The 20,142-nt window shown below is 41.2% G+C and overlaps 1 protein-coding gene across 2 annotated transcripts in view; it reads right to left on the bottom strand.

The window, feature by feature from the left end:
* Nucleotides 1–20,142, bottom strand: part of LOC140477070 (matrix metalloproteinase-16-like) — a 255,528-nt gene that overhangs the window by 81,726 nt on the left and 153,660 nt on the right. For both annotated transcript variants that reach the window (XM_072570289.1, XM_072570290.1), the window contains 2 exons: nucleotides 1,043–1,204; nucleotides 585–802 (listed from right to left, as the gene is read on the bottom strand). In XM_072570289.1, the coding sequence (XP_072426390.1) occupies nucleotides 585–802; nucleotides 1,043–1,204 (380 nt within the window). The remainder of the gene's footprint in view (nucleotides 1–584; nucleotides 803–1,042; nucleotides 1,205–20,142) is intronic.

The raw sequence follows: 20,142 nt of genomic DNA, 5'->3' as shown, positions 1-20,142 counted from the left end.
ATGTATTTAAATTGCACCCTTTCAAACTTAGAAACTCCTCTTGACTAAAATGAACAGGATTGTGAGGAAGTGGAAAAGTCCATTTACTGTAAAATTTTCAAAGCCACTCTGAAGTACTGATGCAAAATGAAATGTCTTCGCTCTGAAAGGAGATATGATTTATCTGAGTTATGAAAAAATATGTCAAAGAGGGCACATCAATATCCCAACATGGTAAGATAACTCCAGTCCCAGTTTTCACTGCAACATTTAATTATGTGTCTTTTTCCACCCACTCTCACTCTCATAACATTGAAAATGAACCAATGAAGGAGTAAAGTGCTCGACATGTATGTGAGCACTGAAGTGCAAAACTCCTTTGCCGTTAATCTCAGTAAAAGGCACAGTTGGCAATGTAACTTGAGGCTGCAAAATTGACTTTGTGCTATATAAACTCGCTTGAGATTGACAGCTGGAGTAAAACTACAACCCTAGATGAAAAGAAGTTGCTCCTTCTGCAGAGGTTATTCTGATCAAAGGGAAAGTTGTTGCTCCAAAACATTCATATATAGGCTACACTAAATTAACACTTGAACAGCTCTTACCTTAAAAACAAACATTTCACCTCTTAAGATAGCCAGAGTGTTGAAATTTCCATCACAGATATTGGGCTTGATGCCTGGATAAGAAGGTTTATCCCTAGCCGGAGGCCGAGGAGGTCTTGGCTGTCTGTTGGGTTTCCTTGGATCCAATGGAGGATTGGAACGATGCGGCGGTACTGTAGGTAAGGGTTTTGTAGGATGTATAATCTTATCTGGTGGACCTAGTGAAAAATGTAGTCAGAAACATAAAAGTAATCAACAAGAATGGTCACCGATTTTCAAATATCAAAAAAAAAATTGGGTTAGACTTCAAACCTGCTATGTGGGCATTAAACTAACATTGAGGAAGAGCACTTGTTAGAGAATTTGCCAGTGATCAGTTCACTGAAGTCAATGGACAGTAACAGTTTTACACCGAGGTGGCAAGCTGAAGGGCTACAATTTGAAATGCAGCTACAAACCATAGATCTTCTGGATGCCCTCTAAGTCATCTTGAGGGAGCTGGAAGCTTTCTGTATCCATGTACTGGTAAAAAGGGGCCATGATTGCACTAGGATCGTTGGAGTGTTCCAAGCCTAATGCATGACCAAGTTCATGAACTGCAACCAGAAATAGATCATTTCCTAAAGGAAAGAAAGAAAATGTTCTAAATTAACTATTATAAATAATTGTAAAAGAAAAATATGGTGATTATATGTGGAAACATGATATTCATGAAGGGAAAATGAAATAAGAAAATATTGAGAAGAAAACTATTGTCATAAATACAAATATTAGAAAATTATTTTACTCTTCCTAAGCACATTTCAGAGGTGCTTTAACTTCAATTCTTGTAGTAATTTTAGTGCATGTTTCACATGTCTCTTTGGAGAATGTTGTTTTCAAAATTTCCTGCCCCAATTTGGAATTGCATGGTAGCAACTGAAGCATTGTAGAGTGGGAGGAAACTGAAGAAAATACTGACAAATGCAATTATCTCCCACCAAACTTTAAAAACGTCATATTTCAAATCCTTTCCAGTCTTGCAAATAACATTTCTAATTTTATAATTTATCATATTAATCCACAAATGTACTTTTTTTGCAATGTGTACCATTGTTAGTATTGCTGTAATGTTTGACAATATTTCTCCAAAGAATCCAATTAACAACTGTAGTTTTAATGTTCCTTAAGCAAAAATATATCTTCAATGCACCTAAAGTAAAGACAATTAATATGATAAACCCAAAACTGGTTTCCTCCTAGATTAATAGACAATGGATCTCCACTACAGGAAATTACTGAAGGAGTCCCTTAGGGCCGCATTCAATGTCCATGCATCTTCAACTGCTTCACCAATGACCTTCCATCTGTCATATGGAGATAGTTGCAGATGACAGCACAATGTTTTGCAGTATTTGCAGCTTAAGAGGTACTGAGGCAGTCTGTGTCCAAATGCAGTCAGATGATATTCAGGATTGGACTGATAAGTGAGCAGCTACATTCATACCAGACAAGTACCAGGCGATATCCTTCTTCACAAAAGCAAACCTAACCATTGCCCCTTGATATTAAATGGCATTGCCACTGCTGATTCCCCCACTACTAATATTCTAGGGTTATGACTGACCAGAACTGTACTTGCCATATGAGTACTATGGATACAAGAGTAGATCTGTAGTTGAGAGCTCCTTGGCGGGTAACCTCTGCAGAAACTATCTAACAGGCATAAGTCTTGAGTGTGATGGAATAATCTCTGCTTCCTTTATTGAGTGCATATTCAACATTCAGAAAGGTTCACATGACCCAGGACAAACAGTCTGATTAGCACCCAATCTAACACCTTCAATATTCACTCCATCCACCACTAATGTCGAGTGGAAACAGTGTGTACCATGTTGCAGTGCTGCAACTTGCCAGAATTTCTTCAGCAGCACATTCCAGACCCAGAACCTCTAGCACCTAGAAATACAGAGGCAGCAGATGTATGCGAATACCACCGCCTACACATTACCTACCAGGGTACACAGGCCCGCATTTGAAAACATATTGCTGTTCCTTTACAGCGGTTGTGTCAAAATCCTGGAACTTTCTTTTAAACTGCACCATTGGCTTACTGGCATGAAGTAGGTGTTATTCAGTAACACTTTCTCAAGGGCAATTAGGGATAGACAATAATTGCTGCTCTACTCAGTGCAATATAATTTAATGTGATTTTTAGAGTCTGTATATTTGAATTTGAGCAACTGCCATATGTGTGTTATGTGTGTCTGAAAGGGTTTAATGATTTAATTTATAAGTAGCCATGGTGTTTTCTTTTAAGGCATAATGTGAGAGAAATATTCCTGGAGAGAGATGGGAATTCCTTTACATTGTGAGAGTTTATGAGGGTACCAAGTTAACAGTGTAGTGCATTAAGCTTTCAGATAGAAGATTCTGGAATTGTTTTGGGATTGGTTTGGAAAACCTTTTTTTTAGTTTCAGTTTTGGGCATGTTTGCAGAATAATTACCTGAAACTGGATGTGTCTAAGAAATTGAGAAGATTACTCAGAATTGTTAAAAATAGGTGACCCTCGTGTCAGGAGTTTAGTAAAAGTTCCATACCAGAGATTTTTGGTTAAAAGCTTGGAGGGCTCACTTGAAGGTAACACAATTTAAGCTCAGTTACGTGATGAAATAAGAAAGAAGCTAACAGATTCTCATGACAAAAAAATTGATGCCACAGCTAAGTCAAACCTTCTATGGTATTTGAGTACTGGAATGGGATGTCGTCAGGATTATCAGGATCATATTTTTACTATTTGTTTCAAAATCATTAACTGCATGCTACGTGTAAATAGTTCAGCTTATTCTATTTTATCTTCATTTCTTTCATGTAATAAACTTCTGTTGATTTGTTAAAACCCGATCTGCTAAATTGAGTGCTTATGATTAAATGAGAGACCACCTTATTCACCACAAAAACAACAATGCGTGATCTATCAAGCCAAATTTCATTCGGGGATCTGACGTGTTCAGAAATGACATCGGCTGAGATAATAAAATCATTGCTATCCTGTGAATGAATGAACAATACATTGGCCTCGTCTTGGTGCTCAGGTTGTTGTTCCCATTCACCACTGACTGCAGGGTGTGAGGGTAACATTGTCTTTAGGAGAAAGTGAGGACTGCAGATGCTGGAGATCAGAGCTGAAAAACGTGTTGCTGGAAAAGCTCAGCAGGTCAGGCAGCATCCAAGGAGCAGGAGAATCGACATTTCGGGCATAAGCCCTTCTTCAGGATTCCTGAAGAAGGGCTTATGCCCGAAACATTGATTCACCTGCTCCTTGGATGCTGCCTGACCTGCTGCGCTTTTCCAGCAACACATTTTTCAGCTAACATTGTCTTTACTTCATTAAATTTCTTTGACATTCTTCAGGTAATGAATTACAATCATCTTTAAACTCTCTAACAACCTTTAAGGCCCCGATATTTACCATACTAGGTCACAAACAAAAGTCCATTAGAGCACGAAACCATTCACTCTCTTGCCAGGCTTCAAAACCAATTTTTAAAATGAATTTACATGGTTACAGAAATGCTTACAAGTTAATTATTTACCTTAGAATATCACATTTTATCATGTCTTACTCTATAATTTTAGTAGAGTTAAAGCAAAAACATGTCAGTGCTATGATTCGAGCTGATGTTGAGACTGGATAATTCAGATCCTAGACTGGAGCCTGGCTTGATAGATCATGTTTCATTTTGTTTTGTTATCATTTTAAAATAAGCAAACAAGGCTGCAGACTTTCTTTATAAACAATACAAAAGTTTATTTCATATTAACCCAAATTAAATAGAATAATCCAAACCATTTACCTTATAGTGCACATTCAAAGATTTAAACACACATTAAAAGTATGATCTCATTAATCCGAAACATTTCTTTAACAATGAAAAAGAAACAAAACATTAGCCAAAACACCACTCGTATAATGCGTACATCAGAGACTCTGCTCCTAACACCTCAATCGGTTTAAGGCATTTGCAACTTCAATTTTTGGACTGAAACTGCAGTAGCTTTTTCCTGGAGCTACCACACACCTGGGACTCACTGTACCCAGCTCTAAGTAACCTTTTAACAGTTTTGACCCTGACACTTCATGTCTGTAATAACACTAATTCCTTCATTTCAAGGTGATCATCTCTAACTAACACTCCCTTCTCAGAAGCAGAGCTCCGTACAGCCATTCTGTTACACGAGGTAACAATAGCCAAAGTTAAAAATGAAACTAAAAGTTCCTCTCCCTCAGTGAAGGGCTACTCCTCCCCAACCTCAAAATAAAGATTCCAGAACTCTTGAACAAACATTGTGGCCCTGATATTTACCATACTGAGTCACAAACAAAGATCAATTAGAGCACAAAACCATTCATGCTACAGTCAGGCTGCAAAAACAGTTTCTAAGATAAATTTACATGGTTACAGAAATGTTTACAAATTAATTATTTACTTCATAAACACAGAAAAAAAAATGCAAAGTTACTCACTCTAAACCAGAAATCCAAGCTTACAGCAACCAACAGTAAATATTTTGGGGAGCTAGCCAAGACAGAGATGATTGTTTTTCAGACTGGAGACTGTGACCAGCAGTGTGCCACAAGGATCAGTGCTGGGTCCACTGCTTTTCATCATTTACACAAATGATTTGGATGTGAATATAAGAGGCATGATTAGTAAGTTTGAAGATGACACCAAAATAGCTGGTGTAGTGGACAGTGAAGAAGATTGTTTTAGGCTACAACAGGACCTTGGTCAGATGGACCAGGGAATAGCAGATAGAGTTTATTTTCGATAAATGTGAAGTGTTGCATTTTTGTAAGACAAATCAGGGCACGACTTATACAATTAATAGTTGGACACTGGGGAAGTGTTGCTGAATAAGAGTCCTAAGGGTGCAGGTGTATTGTTCCTTGGAAGTGGGGTCAGGCAGACAGGATAGTGAAGAAGGCATTTGGCGTGCTTGCTTTTATTCGTCAGAAAATTGTGTATAGGAGTTGGGATTTCATGTTGCAACCGTATGGGATATTGGTGAGGCTACATTTGGAATACTGCATGCAATTCTGATCACCCTTTGATAGGAAGGATGTTGTTAAACTTGAGAGGTTGCAGAAAAGATTTACAAGGATGTTGCCAGGATTGAAGAGTTTGAGTTATAAGGAGAGGCTGAATAAGCTGTTTTTTTTTTCCCTAGAGTGTTGGAGGCTCAGGGGTGACCTTGTAGAGGTTGACAAAACCATGAGGGGTGTAGATAGGATGAATAGTCAAGGTGTTTTTTTCTAGAGTAGGGGAAGTAGAGGGTGTAGATTTAAGGTGAGAGGGGAAAGACTTATAAAGGACCTGAGGGGTAACTTTTTCACACAGAGGGTAGTGCATGCATGGAATGAGCTGCCAGGAGAAGTGGTGGAGGTTGGTCCAATTACAGCATTCAAAAGGCACCTGGATGGGTACATGAAGAGGAAGGGTTTAGAGGAATATAAGCCAAATTCTGGCAAATGGGACGAGGTCAGATTAGGATGTTTGGTTGTCGTGGATGAGTTGACCAAAAGGTCTGTTTCTGTGTTGTAGGACTCTATTAAACATATAAACCCCACAGTTTGCATTGCAATCGGAAATAATTTTCTGCTCTGTGATATTACCATTTCATTGTCCCATTTTTGTCTCACAAGCTAACAAGTAAAACATTTGGATAAAAAATATATCTTGCTTCTTAAAATATTGGATAAGATTTGAGTTCCATGCTTCTTGATTCATGTTGCATGTTCCTCCTTGCTTCACCTTGCATCATTACGTTGGTCTGATTGCAAGACATTAGTATCATTACAACTAGTACTCTATATATTTACTCCCTATGAAATTGTATAGCTCAATGATTCACATCAAACGTTCCATTACCGGGTATTAACTCAATCCAACTTCATGGAAATTTAAGAGGGACATGTGCAAAAGGCACAAATATCTGTTTCAAATCATAAGTGAATTCTGCTTCCATTGCATTTATCCTCAAGTAGATATAGGGCAGTGTAAGTCAATTCCTATCTAAATTAAAGCAATCAGACCATATGAACGAGCTTTCATTCCAAAGTCAAGTGCTGAATTTGTAACAAGAATGTCGAGATGATTAATCAGCATCATCATGGCAAGAGAGCTTCTCACATTTTAGAACTTCCACATAATTGGCCAAGCATGGTACATTATTTTCAAAACTATACCGACACTGGCAATAAAAAGGTTGAGTGCTACCTGTTAAAACCTGTCGCTTTTACAATGCATTTGCGTGTTAAAGAGCCACCACTTACCAAATCCAAAATGTATTGCTTTTACTATTCCACTGCTCAGAATAAACTCACACACAATTCTAAAACAGAAGTTAGCAAAATTCCATAAATTTACAGCAGATCCCTTACTCAGGGAAGAATGGCTGGGTGAGCAATTTAAGACTTCCTCGGGAATTCTAAACCACACACTTGTGCGGTTCCATATATCATCAGAAGCTCATAATTGGATCACTCCACCTGTAATCATTCCTGAGAATGATAAATATTTGCAATAAACTGTCAGACAGAGTAGTAAAAGAAAAGAAACATTTCATTGTTTGGAATAGAATTGCCTGAGATGATATTTATTGTAATAGACGAGCTTGGTTTGATAGGTCTAAAGGCCTTGTCTTCAGCCTGAATTTTCCTACATAAGGTGCTGAACATTGTCAGGCATCCAATATCCTCCTAACAGTGGAAAAGTTACTGTTATTTGATAGTATGCTCAAATGGGACGTTCTTTTCTTCCCATCAGGTGCTTATTAATTAAGTACTGCATTGCTTTAGGTGATATACAGAATTAAAATAATTCTATATTCTTACTACCAAATGAGCTGCAATAAAAGGCTGTTCTAACACTGCTAACTTTATACAAGTACTACAGAGATTGGCTTGTTGCGTGAATATAAATTAGTATTTTTAACATCTTCACAGATTTGGGGATGAGAGTTGTTGAGCCCCGACTGACATGGGCAATGGTGAGGCAGCTGGGAAGAGGTAGCATGAATGGAGAATCAGATTCTCAATTTTGTGAAAAAAAAAAATTTCTACATAAGTTTTGAACAGCTGGAGGAGCATCTCACTCATGAGTGGGCCTCTTTTCACACATTACAGTCTCATTATTTTCTGATCTCACCTCATTTCTAATCAGGTTGCTGTCTTCCCAGGCAGTGGGGAAAAACGAGATGGCAACAATTTCTGCCACGAATGGCTGAGTGGGTATATGGTAACTGCTAACTCGCCATCATCTTCTCCGGGTCTTCATCATGGCCACTTTCCCAAAATGTGCACAGGCCACGCGACATGGCTAGCAACTGTCTGCACCCTCCAGCCTTTTGGGAGGCCAGGGTGTGCGGTACCTCCTGCAGCTGGGGTTACAGGCACCACTTTATCTCTTGTGAGGAAAGGGTACCTGCAGTGAGGTTAAGGCCCTCATGCCCCTGGCATCTTGCCAATGGTGCTAAGCAGGTCCGTGTGCATACCGAACAGATGGTGACTTCGCTGGGACTGAAACAGGAAATGCTCAAAAAACTCAGTTTTTTTAATTCACTCATGGCAAGTGGGCGTCTCTGGCTAATGATGAATAGTCCTGCCCTGGTGAGTGTGAGATTGTGTGAGAGTGTGGTGCTGCATCCTTGATGAGGTGAACACAGTGAAATTGCCTGAGATGTCTCAGTAGAGCTCATGGAGTCAAACTCTCCATGAAACTCTCAGGAATTAACGATGCACCAATTTCTTTTGGCAAAGTTGGCCCAACATAATTTTTCTATCATAGTAACTGTTGAATAGTCACCTGCTGCCATCCTATAGAAATAAAGGGGTTGTTACAGCTGAGGTTCTGAAGGCTATCCTCGACCTAATTCAAAGCAGGAGTCACACTACCTTCAGGACAGAAATTAGGAAATAAAATCAGGGACAGGCATGAATAACCATAAATTACAAGATGAGCCACTTGTGTGGAATCATCCAGAATGTTTAATATTCATGAATTAACCAGGAAGATAAACTTAAATTCATTTCAGGCTTTAACAGCCCTTGCCTGTGCAGATATACGCACAATTTTTAATGCATATCCACACACACACAGATATATGTGGATGCGTGTAGGACGGTTGAACAAATCAACACTGCTCGCTTTGAATCACTAGCCAAGCAAGGTGGAAAATGTCAGAGCTTCCAGCAGCAGCTAAAACTGGAGGATCACACATCAAAGGCCACTCTCATTTCATCACAATTCCAGGATCTAACTTGACGCAGAAATGGAAAAACATTAACAAAATTCAAACTCTGACAACAGCTGACATTGCACAGAAATGCATAGGTTCTCTGGAGCAAAGTTGCAGTGGGTTTTCTAAAGTGTTTTGGTTTGGGATGGAAATTTATCACAGGCAGAGAAGACAATATGCCGTTGTCAGACTGGTTGTCCATTGACTGCAGTAGAACTGAAGATTAGATGCAGACAGGGATGTGGGTCACTGGTCTTCATTTCCTAGAAGCCTCAAAGACAGGTTGGTGGTTGCCATGGTGACCCAGACCCAGCACTCTCAGTGTCTGCTGGAGAGGTGAACACACTCAACTCTATCACTTCAGTTATTGGTCGTAGGTTGAAGCAAGTAGGGAGAAAAGATTGCAGTCTGTTGAAAGTTTGCAGCAACTGTGGACTGAATGCTATGGATTTGAGGAAATTGGTGAGCACACCAGGAGACAGGCCTGTGCCACAAGGGACTTAGCTGGATGGGGGCACATATACAGATCCCTCAGAAGTCTCCCCTCTGCACATGCGAGAGATGGCTGGGCCCACCACCTCCATCCTGCTGCATCCCCACTTCTATCCTCGCAAGTTGAAGCTGAAGAGGGTCAACTTGAAGTTGACAACAAAACTCTCAGCAAACCTGGTCCGTCCGGACACAAGTGCCCTCAGGTCTCCTGACAAAACCTCCAAGTCCAACAGTTTTTCACTTCCAAGCAGCCTCTCCAATTGCGTAACCAGAGAATACAGTAAGATGGCGTGGCAGGGAGAGGAATGAAAAGACCTATTGATGGTACTGTAGTAGCACAGATACAATGTAGTGCAAATGGTTTTGGACTTTTGTGCAATGTGACTGATTGCACCTCATTTCTGGTTGTCTGTCTGTGTAGCCCAAATTGCAGCAACAGGCATCCTTTACTGGCACAGATGATGATTCTATGGATGGAGGTCTGTGCTGAGAGCCTGCTTCAGCTTTTGGAAGTACTAGGGACCAGCACAAACACATGGCATTGTCACGCAGCTAACTTCTGCCCTCCTCGGACACCAGCCCCATTCTCTCACAGTCTCTGTGTTATTGACAATGAGTTGTTCAGCAGGGTGTCACAACAGAATGGGGTGCAGGCAATGCATTAGGATGTCAGGGAATAAAGACCCCGTGGGTCTGTGTTGTGTATATTCGTTTGGAGCGTGTAATGCTCTTTCCCTTTAAAAGCCCCCTCCTTCATGGGGTGGACTCATTTACTCTGTCCACTCATGGGGTCACAGCTAGTGTCTCCCCCATTGCACTCTTTCATTTTTCAGCATGATGGAAGGTGACAGTGAGTGCTCCTTGGTCAGTGGCTTGCAACCTCAATGTGTCTGGGAGCCCCCAAACATCCAAATGCCCTCCCTAGTAGGCCTTCCCATAATCCCCTCTTAGACACCTCTCCAAGTCCCACCAAACCTGCGCAGCTTTCTCACATAGCCCCTGTCCCTCTGAGGTGAGACCATGCCAAACACTACCCCTTCCCTCTTGAAGTGGGGTTGTCCTGACAGTGGACAACACCACCCTCCCACCATACCTCCTACCGCATGATTCCTTCCCGTTTATCATTTACACTATTCTCCTTTGACACTGCTGCAGCTTCACAACCGTCATCCTTCTTCACTCCAGTCTCCTGCACTTGCTCCTCAAGACTAATGTGCCAAGCCTCATTCCCACTCTTGCCGAGAATCTGCTCCTACCTCCGCCAACATACAATCTTTCCGCTGGGTTTCTGCGGAGGGGGCCCCAGTCAAGATCCCTGACTGCTGCCTGTGTTAGCCCTCCACCCCAGACTGGAAACTATGGAACCAAAGGATTAACCATGACCCACTCCTGAGACACTGCAATTGCAGTCGGCATAAAGGTATGTGTTTGCTGTGTAAGCTGCTGGCACATGGTGCAGGTGTGAGATTGGCATAGCAGGAGCCATACAGCAAGATCTCTACCCCCTTGACAGAAGTCTGGCGACCAGAAGTCAGCAAGTCATTTGGTCTGTGTGTAATACTCTTTCCCTTTAAAAGCCCCTTCCTTCATGGGGTGGACTCATTTACTCCGTCCACTCGTGGGGTCACAGCTAATGTCTTCCCTAGTGCACTCTTTCACTTTTGAGCATGATGGACGGTGACAGTGAGTGCTCCTTGGTCAGTGGTTTGCAACCACCACCTCAATGTGTCTGGGACCCCCCCAAACATCCAAATGCCCTCCCTGGTAGGCCTTCCCATAAACCCCTTTTACACACCTCTCCAAGTCCCACCAAACCTGCACAGCTTTCTCACATAGCCCCTGTCCCGGCTTGGGACAGTCACTCCAGCTTGGTTGTGTGATTGCATGAATTGGCACATCATGGCAAGGCAAGGCTAGGCATGGATGCTGCAAGGAAGCAGGTGGGTGCTCAGATAGTGAGCACTAAGAGGTCAGGCGAACAACCCAGAGACACAGTCTGATTCCACCCTTGTGTTTGCGTACCTGTTTGTGCACAGAAAGTGTTCTAACAGCCTTTCAGAGCCAATGTCCGATGAGACCTGCACTGCAAGTCTGTCCTGACAGAGCAGTCTGTAACTATTCCAGGAGAGGTGCCATGATGGTGAGGGTTGACAAATGCCAGAAACCCATGTCTGTGGATGAGGGGTACATGGGCTTGATGTCCTGAGACAATGTTTGATCAAATGTAACGTGGATATCACTTGGAACAAGCAGCGAGGTGAACCCTCCAGGTACCTGCTCTGATATCCATGTTTGGCTGTCTCAATGTCGAGCTTGTCTGTTGTGTTTGGTACAATAGAAAGCTGGAATTTATTGAGGCAAACACTCAAATGAAAGTAAAACATTACAAATGCCAGAAATCTGAAATGCAAACAGAAAGTGCTGGCAAAATTCAGCAGGTGTGGCAGCTTCTGTGGAGAGAAAAACAGAGTTACCATTTCGAGTCCTGTAATACTCTTCTTTGGAACTCTGAAGAAGTCTTACTGGATTTGAAATGCTGATTCTGTTTCTCTCTCCACAGATGCTGTGAGAACTGCCGACTTTCTCTACCATATTCTGTTTTTGTTATCAAAGAATCACAGAATTGATATACTGCAGAGGGAGGTGATTCAGCCCAATGTGTCTGCAAAGATTCTATCACCTAGTGCTAATCTCCTGCATTTTCCCCACATCCCTGCACACCATTCTATCCAAATGATCACCCAATGCCCGCTTGAATACCCCAATCAAATCTGTCCCCACCACATTTCTAGGAAGTGCATTCTATACCTTAACTACTCGCTGTGTCAAAAAGATTTTCTCATATCACCCTTATTTTGTTGGCACATCGCTTTATACCTATGCCCTCTTGTTCTTTCTATGTTATGGGTGGGAACAGCTTCTCCCTATCCACGAAACATAACTTGTCCAGAGTTTTGAAAACCTCTATTAAATCTACTCTCAGCCTTCTTCTCTCGAGGGATGAGAATAGAGAGTAGCAATAACATGGAATTGCAATTTATTGTCATGTGTTTTTTTACAAATAGAAATACAGTGGCAAGTTTTAAGTCACCATAGCATGTAGCCTGTATTAATAACAGAAGTCATACATAAGAAGAAAAAAGTATAAATTAAGACAAGAGATGACCTCAGGTCAACTTCAATTCAGGGAACACTGATTAAGACGATGAATGCTGGAATACCCAAAGGTTGTCGCTGAAGAAGATGACATGGACGAGACCTCCTTGCTGGGACAAGACAGTCAAACCGGAGACTGCCACGCCTAGCTGAGACTGCCCCCTGCAGGACAAGACTGCTACAGCGGGACACTGCCACTCAGGGCTGGATAATAAGACCTCCATGCCAGAATGAGACCTGAGCACCACATGCTGGGACTGGATGAGATCGTCAGAATGGGCCTGGAAACTGCTGACAAAACCCTCCACACTGACGAGACCCTGACATCGGGACAAGATCGCCAAACCTGGAAACCACCATACCGATCTAAGACCGCTCCCCTGGGAAGCGGCAGCCACAATGGGAGAATGCTGTGTCAAGCTGAGACCACCCAGGCCGGGAGGATATGCCTTTGGCCGAGGGAGTTAAAAGAAGTAAGATAATAAATGGAAGAAGTAGAGAAGAAAGGGGAAAAAGTGAAAAGCGGACAGAGTAGACGAACTCCAGGCTGAGGATCCCATAAGCTGTGCTGCTACACCACTGACACCTTGCATCAACAGAACAGTCCCAGCTTCATGAGGCATTTAACAAGCAATATCGCCCCTTGTGGTGATTGTAACAAGGTCGGCCAGGTGGTCCTCATAGAATATGAGTTTCCCTGATTGGGGCTGTTAATCTGGTCCAATCAAGGAGCCCTGGCTGACAGATACAAACAGGAGTGTCAGAGGTTCTGTTCACTGAGAGCTGGCTCTGAGGGAGCTGGATTAGTGTCAAGGACTCTCTACATGTACATAAAAGGCAAACTTGGTGATGGGGTACTGGCTTTTATGGAATTATTTCACCTTCCAACTCCATTTTGTTTTAGTCTCCTCTCTGTTTCCCTACCTCACCCTCACCTTTTGTGATCTGCATTGTCCTTAATGGGGTTTGCATGTAAATTAATCAATTAGAAAACATGGGTGTTTAACTAATGGTGCTCAATAGTTGAAAAAATACCATACGTGATGGAAAGAAACCATTCAGTTATGTGTAAGAGCTCTTCTAGATATAAAAGTAAACAGCCTTCACTCAAGTAAGTGTTCCTCCAATCTCATATGGTGTTTTTATCAACACAGATAATTTAACTACATAACAATAGTGATTGTACATCAAAAGTATCTAATTAGATTTGAAGTACTTGGGATCTCCTGAAGACATAATAAGGTGCACTAAAAGTGGATAAATAACAACACCAACAATAAAACCTCTACATAGCTAAGCACTGCATCTCCTGGAAAATTTTAGAATAGAGATAGTCAATAGCCTTGTTATGTTTTCTTCACTTTTATTGCCTTCAGTATTTAGCATTCTTTGAATTCAATTTTCAGTTGGTGGCTATATAAGCAGCCATTTAAATGACAAATCAATGTACATTTTTTGTGAAAGTATTTAGTAATAAAATACTATCTTTATTGACCCAACATTAAGAAATGCAGTAGACTTTGGTATGCAACATGCAACTGAAATTTGCCCCTCTTTTAAATCAAAATAAATTGTGTTTCTTTAGTTATACTGTGAAACCAGCAGTTTGCATTGGAGTATAATTTGCTGGTTATATCTTGAACTCTAAGATAATGTCTCCTCCTTGGTTTTTCCCAACAGAGGAATTCATATCACCCACTCTTGCTAAGCTTTGCATGATGCCATTTTCCAGAAAGGTCAGGGCAATAGTTCTGCCCACATCCACTGGAATATGTCCAACCAGAGTTAGCAATCCCTATTACTTTAATACCAAGTTCATCATGGTTCAATATGCTGCTGCCATAGTGTGATACATACTTAATTATACGGGGAAACCAGCAGTTTGCATTGGGTTCGCTTCAGCCGGTCGGTGTGGACTTTTTGGGCCAAAGGGCCTGTTTCCACACTGTAAGTAATCTAATCTAATCTAATCTAATCTAAACTAATCTAATCTATTACTTCTATGTATCCCCGGGTATTGGTGTCCACCTATATAGGTTGTACCTCGCTAATCTGGCATTCTCTGTTCTGGCAATCTTGGTGCTCTGGCACCTCCAATCTGGTATTCTGAAGAACCCTCTGTGCCTCCAGTTTCTGGCATCCCAGAATGTTTCAGATTTTCTAAAGAAGACACATTTTACAGGCAGCACTGAAAATTTCCAGGTATTTAACTGCTGTAAAGGTGGTTTGATGGACAGAAAACAAAGTTCCCCTCATTTAAATGTCATCATTCCCAGCATTGAAGAACGTAAGAACTAAGAGTGGGAGTAGGCAATTCAGCTCCTCCAAGCCTGCTTTGTCATTTATTACAATCATGGCTGATCTCATCTTGGTCTCAATACCATTTTTCTGCCCACTCGCTTCAAACTTCCAACCTATTACTAATTAAAAATCTATCTATGTCCTCCTTACATTCATCACACTCTGGGTTCCAAATTCCACAGATTCATGACACTTTGAGATAAGAAATTCATCCTCATCTCTATCTTAAATCTGCCATCCCAAGTTTAAACCTATGATATTTTGTTATAAAGTGTTCCACATGAGAAAACACCTTCTCTACAGTTACTTTGTCAATCCCATTTAGTATATTGTATAGCTTAACTGGATCTTCTCTCATTCTTGTAAACTTTGCAAATAACGGCCAAAGCTGCTCAATCTCTCCTCAGGACAAGCCTTTCATCTCTGGAATTAATCTGGTGAACATTCTCTGAACTGCCTCCAATGCAGTTACATCCTTCATCAAGTGAGGGGTCCAAAACTGTACACCATACTCCAGATTGAAGGGCTGAAAAGGGACTTCAAAACACAGGAAGGTGATAGATCCCAGAAATCACATTTTAAAGAGCAGGCAGCAAATAAATATTTCCAGCATTTAATACCTGTCACACTTCTTGACTCTTCACCATTGAAGAGTTGAAACAGCATAAAAGAGAGTAGCAAAGCATAAACATAGCCTGATCAACACAGCAATAGAATCATTGACAAAGTTAGATTGAGACTCATCAGTATTGGCACTGTGTGAGGCTTATAATGTCGGATTATCCATAGTCTATGATTTAAAGACCCAAAAGGATCAGATCAATTAATTTTTAACTGAGTGGAAGTGAGAAAGTTATAGCAGTTCATAAGAGATTAAAGGAAGGAGAGTTTAGGAATTTAAATAGTAAACTCATACATTGGTTTAGGCTTTGTTAAAATGTTGGAATGAGCATTTCTGGTGAGATGTTAACTGCCCAAGCAAAAATATTCATTTAGGTAATAAGTTGCCCTTCTCCTAGCATTAAATAGAAGATCAGAATAATGTAAAGGGCTTCCCTAAGAGTAAATAATAGATCAGAGTGATCTCTCCTGACTGCTGTCAGTGTTCTTTATCGACACTGAGAGTCGGATGATATTATCCATTGCTAATATTGAGTATTACATCACAATTCTCTTCAATACTGTGTGGAAGGTTGAGTGACAAACCTGGCATTCTTCACCTATACAGGATGATGAATTCCAGTACCTGGGGAATCATAAAATGTAGCCCTAAAGGATTATCAGAGATTTACTGAGGCATTATAATACAATTATGAAGATTGGGGAAAATAGAAAATTATAGCAATGTGCAAATCATTAACTAAAATAGTGGAAAAGTAGGTTCATAGTGTAACCAAATGACACATGAAATGGACAAGTAAGAAAGCATTTTACGAGCTTGTTCTAAGTATAAGTTTTTCTCTTGTCATCTGAACATTATGGTAGGACATGATTATCGTTTTGGAATCCATTTCCTGATCAAAGGCAGCCAATAGAAAGATAGTTTGGATGTCAGGCTGGTGACTCAAGGAGCATGAAGGATGTTTGGACAGAAAGATTGTGGAGTCGTCAGTTGGGGAAGAGGGCCTGGGAGCTCACAGGCCAAGTAGAAGATGCAGGAGGGAGATAACTCGGGAAGTGATCATGGGGTGGGGTTTACCAGCTAAAGATTAAGACAATGGCTGATGTAGATTTTCCTCCTGCCATTTTACAAGAGCCTTGTGCAAACTGGAAGTGAACTCTTCAGCAAACATATTGATATCTCATTGCAACAGCGGCCTTCTTCTTGAATAGCCTGGAGCAGCACATTGGAGGAGTCAAGGTTACAGAGTAAAACATACGATTGCAGAGGGTGGTCCAATGGATGGTACAGTTAAAACGCTCCTGCTCCTTCTGCTTCGCAAGCAGTAGTAGAAAGGCATCTCTCGCGTCCCCTCAAATGCTCGGTATCCCATGTTGACCAGTTCTACAGCCGAAATAGAGATCCTGGGCGAGGTTTTAATTCACTTAAAACCCATTCAATTACACAGAGTTAAATTGAGCCCAAACGTTAAAGCAGACAGACTAACTAAAATATGTAAATTAAAGATAGACCTCCTGAGAGCATGTTGGCTGCACATCCCTTTGATAAAAATGATGGAAGTGAATGCATTGGAGTTAATATTTAAAAATTTAAAGCTTTATACTTAACACCCAAACCCACCCATTTTAGGATTTAAATTTTGTGGGCTATGATATTTATCCTTTGTCATACATAGTTCTCAGTGTATAGTGCAGTTGCCATACAGTGCCGTCCCAGTGATTATTCTACATTTGAGAATGTTGGGCTAATTAAAGAGCAAATCAGTAACCAATGCGACAGCTACTTTGCTGCAAAGTAACTAACTACCTAACCAGCCCACTTATTTTATTCTGCTTACAGAATTGCATGAACAATAAGAACAGACTTCCTTGACGACAGCAAAACATTTATTTTTACCACTGGCTTTAGTGAAATTGTAACAATGATCTCTGCAAATCAACTGAGGATTTTGCCGCACCTAGGAAAAGAGGATTTTCCGCCAGCGATCCTGAAGCTGACATTCTGTTTTAAATCCTTCTGGATAATCCTGCTCCAGGCTATTCAAGAAGAAGGCCGCTGTTGCAATGAGATATCAGTATGTTTGCTGAAGAGTTCACTTCCAGTTTACACAAGGCACTTGTAAAATGGCAGTAGGAAAATCCACATCAGCCATTTCCCGTGCCTTCCCCAGCGGTTTATAATAAATATCACTTCAATTAGCAGCTGCTGACTTTAAAATCTCACTGTAAATTGTAATAGACTCATCAAGTTAACTGCCCCCTATAGAATAATGAATAAATAATATACTCCCAAATGTTTTTTTTCCATTTTGGAGGGGTTAATAACTTCACTTACCACAAACAATAACTCCCATAATTAAATGTTAAATAAAACATTTATGATTTAATAACATTAATAAAGAAGTGTTCCTGGTCATGAGCTTCAATGCAACTAGGTTAGTCTGACAGACTATTCCCAGCTTTCTGTATACACCTTTGTCTGAGATCCTGAGAAGGTATATGAGGGAGTGACGCAAGGTGACTACTGCACTGCATTTTCTCTGCTGTCTGTTATAATTTGGCTTCCATTCACAGTCCTTGCTGTTGTCTTGCCAAGATTGCAATAAAATGAAATTGCATGATTAAATTGTTGGCTGCAAACAAATGGTCTGGCTGCATTTAAATCACGGATCTCTGTGAAATCACCCACTACAACACCACACATTACACTAGCCTTGACTTCAAGTGCACAATCGAATAAGGAAGTGGAACATTTGCCTCATCGCATATGTGCCCACTTAAAGTGACTTCAATTGTGTTCATTTCCTTTTTGTTTCAGCCACCTCACTTTTTAGAATGTCAATTTCATGTATTAATTCGCTAAATTCTCTTACGCAATAATACATGGCTGGGAGGCCAAGGGAGCTGAGAATGCTACTTTTAATGTATGCCCATTGCTAAACATTTTTACCATGGGGCGGACAGGAGCCTGGACCGCAGAGTTGGATAGCCAATTAAGTCAATTGTAAACCCAATCATACGACTCCATTTTCAATGCTGGCTGAGCAGTGTGGAGGCAGCCTCTCGAAAACAGAACAATGGCCCACCACAGCCACAAATCCCATGCTGCAAAGAGGGGATCCATCCAGAATTGTCTACCCTCTACTTTGAAGAGTCTAACAACATCCGCCTGAAGAATTTTTCCTTTGAATTCATGCTTCCAAGGACACTTCCAAGCCAACGTCCCGGTTGAGGCACCTTAGTGGCCCACGATCGGTCTCAGCAATCTGGCTGAAGCTGCTGCCAAGGCCCCAAAACTTCTCAATGATTTGAAAATTGGACTCATTGCTTATGTTCTGCACATGTTAATCATCCCACTGTTGCATTAGAGACACCTGGACCTTCCAGCAGAGAAAACCAAAACCTAATTTTTAAACAGAAGATTTTTTTTTGGTTCCATTCCAAAGTCAGCTGTCATTGTCCATCACCAATTGTTATAGAGTCATGGAGGCATATAGATGTACAGCACAGAAATAGACCCTTCAGTCTAACTCATCCATGCCAACCGGATATCCCAACCCAATCTAGTCCCACCTGCCAGCACCTGGCCCATATCCCTCCAAACCCTTCCTATTCATATACCCATCCAGATGCCTTTTGAATGTTGCAATTGTACCAGCCTCTATCATTTCCTTTGGCAGCTCATTCCATACACACACCATCCTCTGCATGAAAAAGTTGCCCCTTAGGTCTCTTTTATAGCTTCTCCCTCACCCTAAACCTATACCCTCTAGTTCTGGACTCCCCGACCCCAGGGAAACGATTTTCTTTATTTATCCTATCCATGCCCCTCATGATTTTGTAAACCTCAGCCTCCGACACTCCAGTGAAAACAGCCCTAGCCTATTCAACCTCTCCCTATAGCTCAAATCCTCCAACCCTGGCAACATCCCTGTAAATCTTTTCTGAACCCTTTCAAGTTTCACAACTTCTTTCCGATAGGAAGACCAGAATTGCACGCAATATTCCAACAGTGGCCTAACCAATGTCCTGTACAGCCGCAACATGACCTCCCGACTCATGTACTCAATACTCTGGCCAATAAAGGAAAGCATACCAAACGCCTTCTTCACTATCCCATCTACCTGTGACTCCACTTTCAAGGAGCTGTGAGCCTGCACTCCAAGGTTTCTTTGTTCAGCAACACTCCCGAGGACCTTACCATTAAGTATATAAGTCCTGCTAAGATTTGCTTTCCCAAAATCCAGCACCTCACATTTATCTAAATTAAACTCCATCTGCCACTTCTCTGCTCACTAACCCATCTGGTCAAGATCCCGTTGTAATTGTTTTTGAGAACATGATGTCCCACCACAGTCTGTGATAAAGGTGCATGACAGTAATGTCAGGGAGTGAGTTCCAGAATCTTGATCAGATAACAATGAAGGAATACTGGCATATATTCAATTCAGACTGGCAGGACCTGGTGGGGAAGTCAGCGATGTTGATGCCACTGGCATCTGCTGCCCCTATTCAGCCAGCTGGTAGAGGTTGCAGGTTTGGAATGTCCTGGTGAAGAAGCCTTCGTGATTTGCTGAATGCACCTTCTAAATGGTAGACACTACATTCACGGAGCACCAGTGATGAAAGGTATCATGAGAAAGGCAGAATCAAAGTTCTCCTCAAATACTAAACCATTACCTTACTCCCTACCACAAACTGTCGCT

This window comes from Chiloscyllium punctatum, chromosome 5, assembly GCF_047496795.1.
Source record: "Chiloscyllium punctatum isolate Juve2018m chromosome 5, sChiPun1.3, whole genome shotgun sequence".
Lineage (NCBI taxonomy): Eukaryota > Metazoa > Chordata > Chondrichthyes > Orectolobiformes > Hemiscylliidae > Chiloscyllium > Chiloscyllium punctatum.
This window is presented reverse-complemented; position numbering and strand designations above follow the sequence as displayed.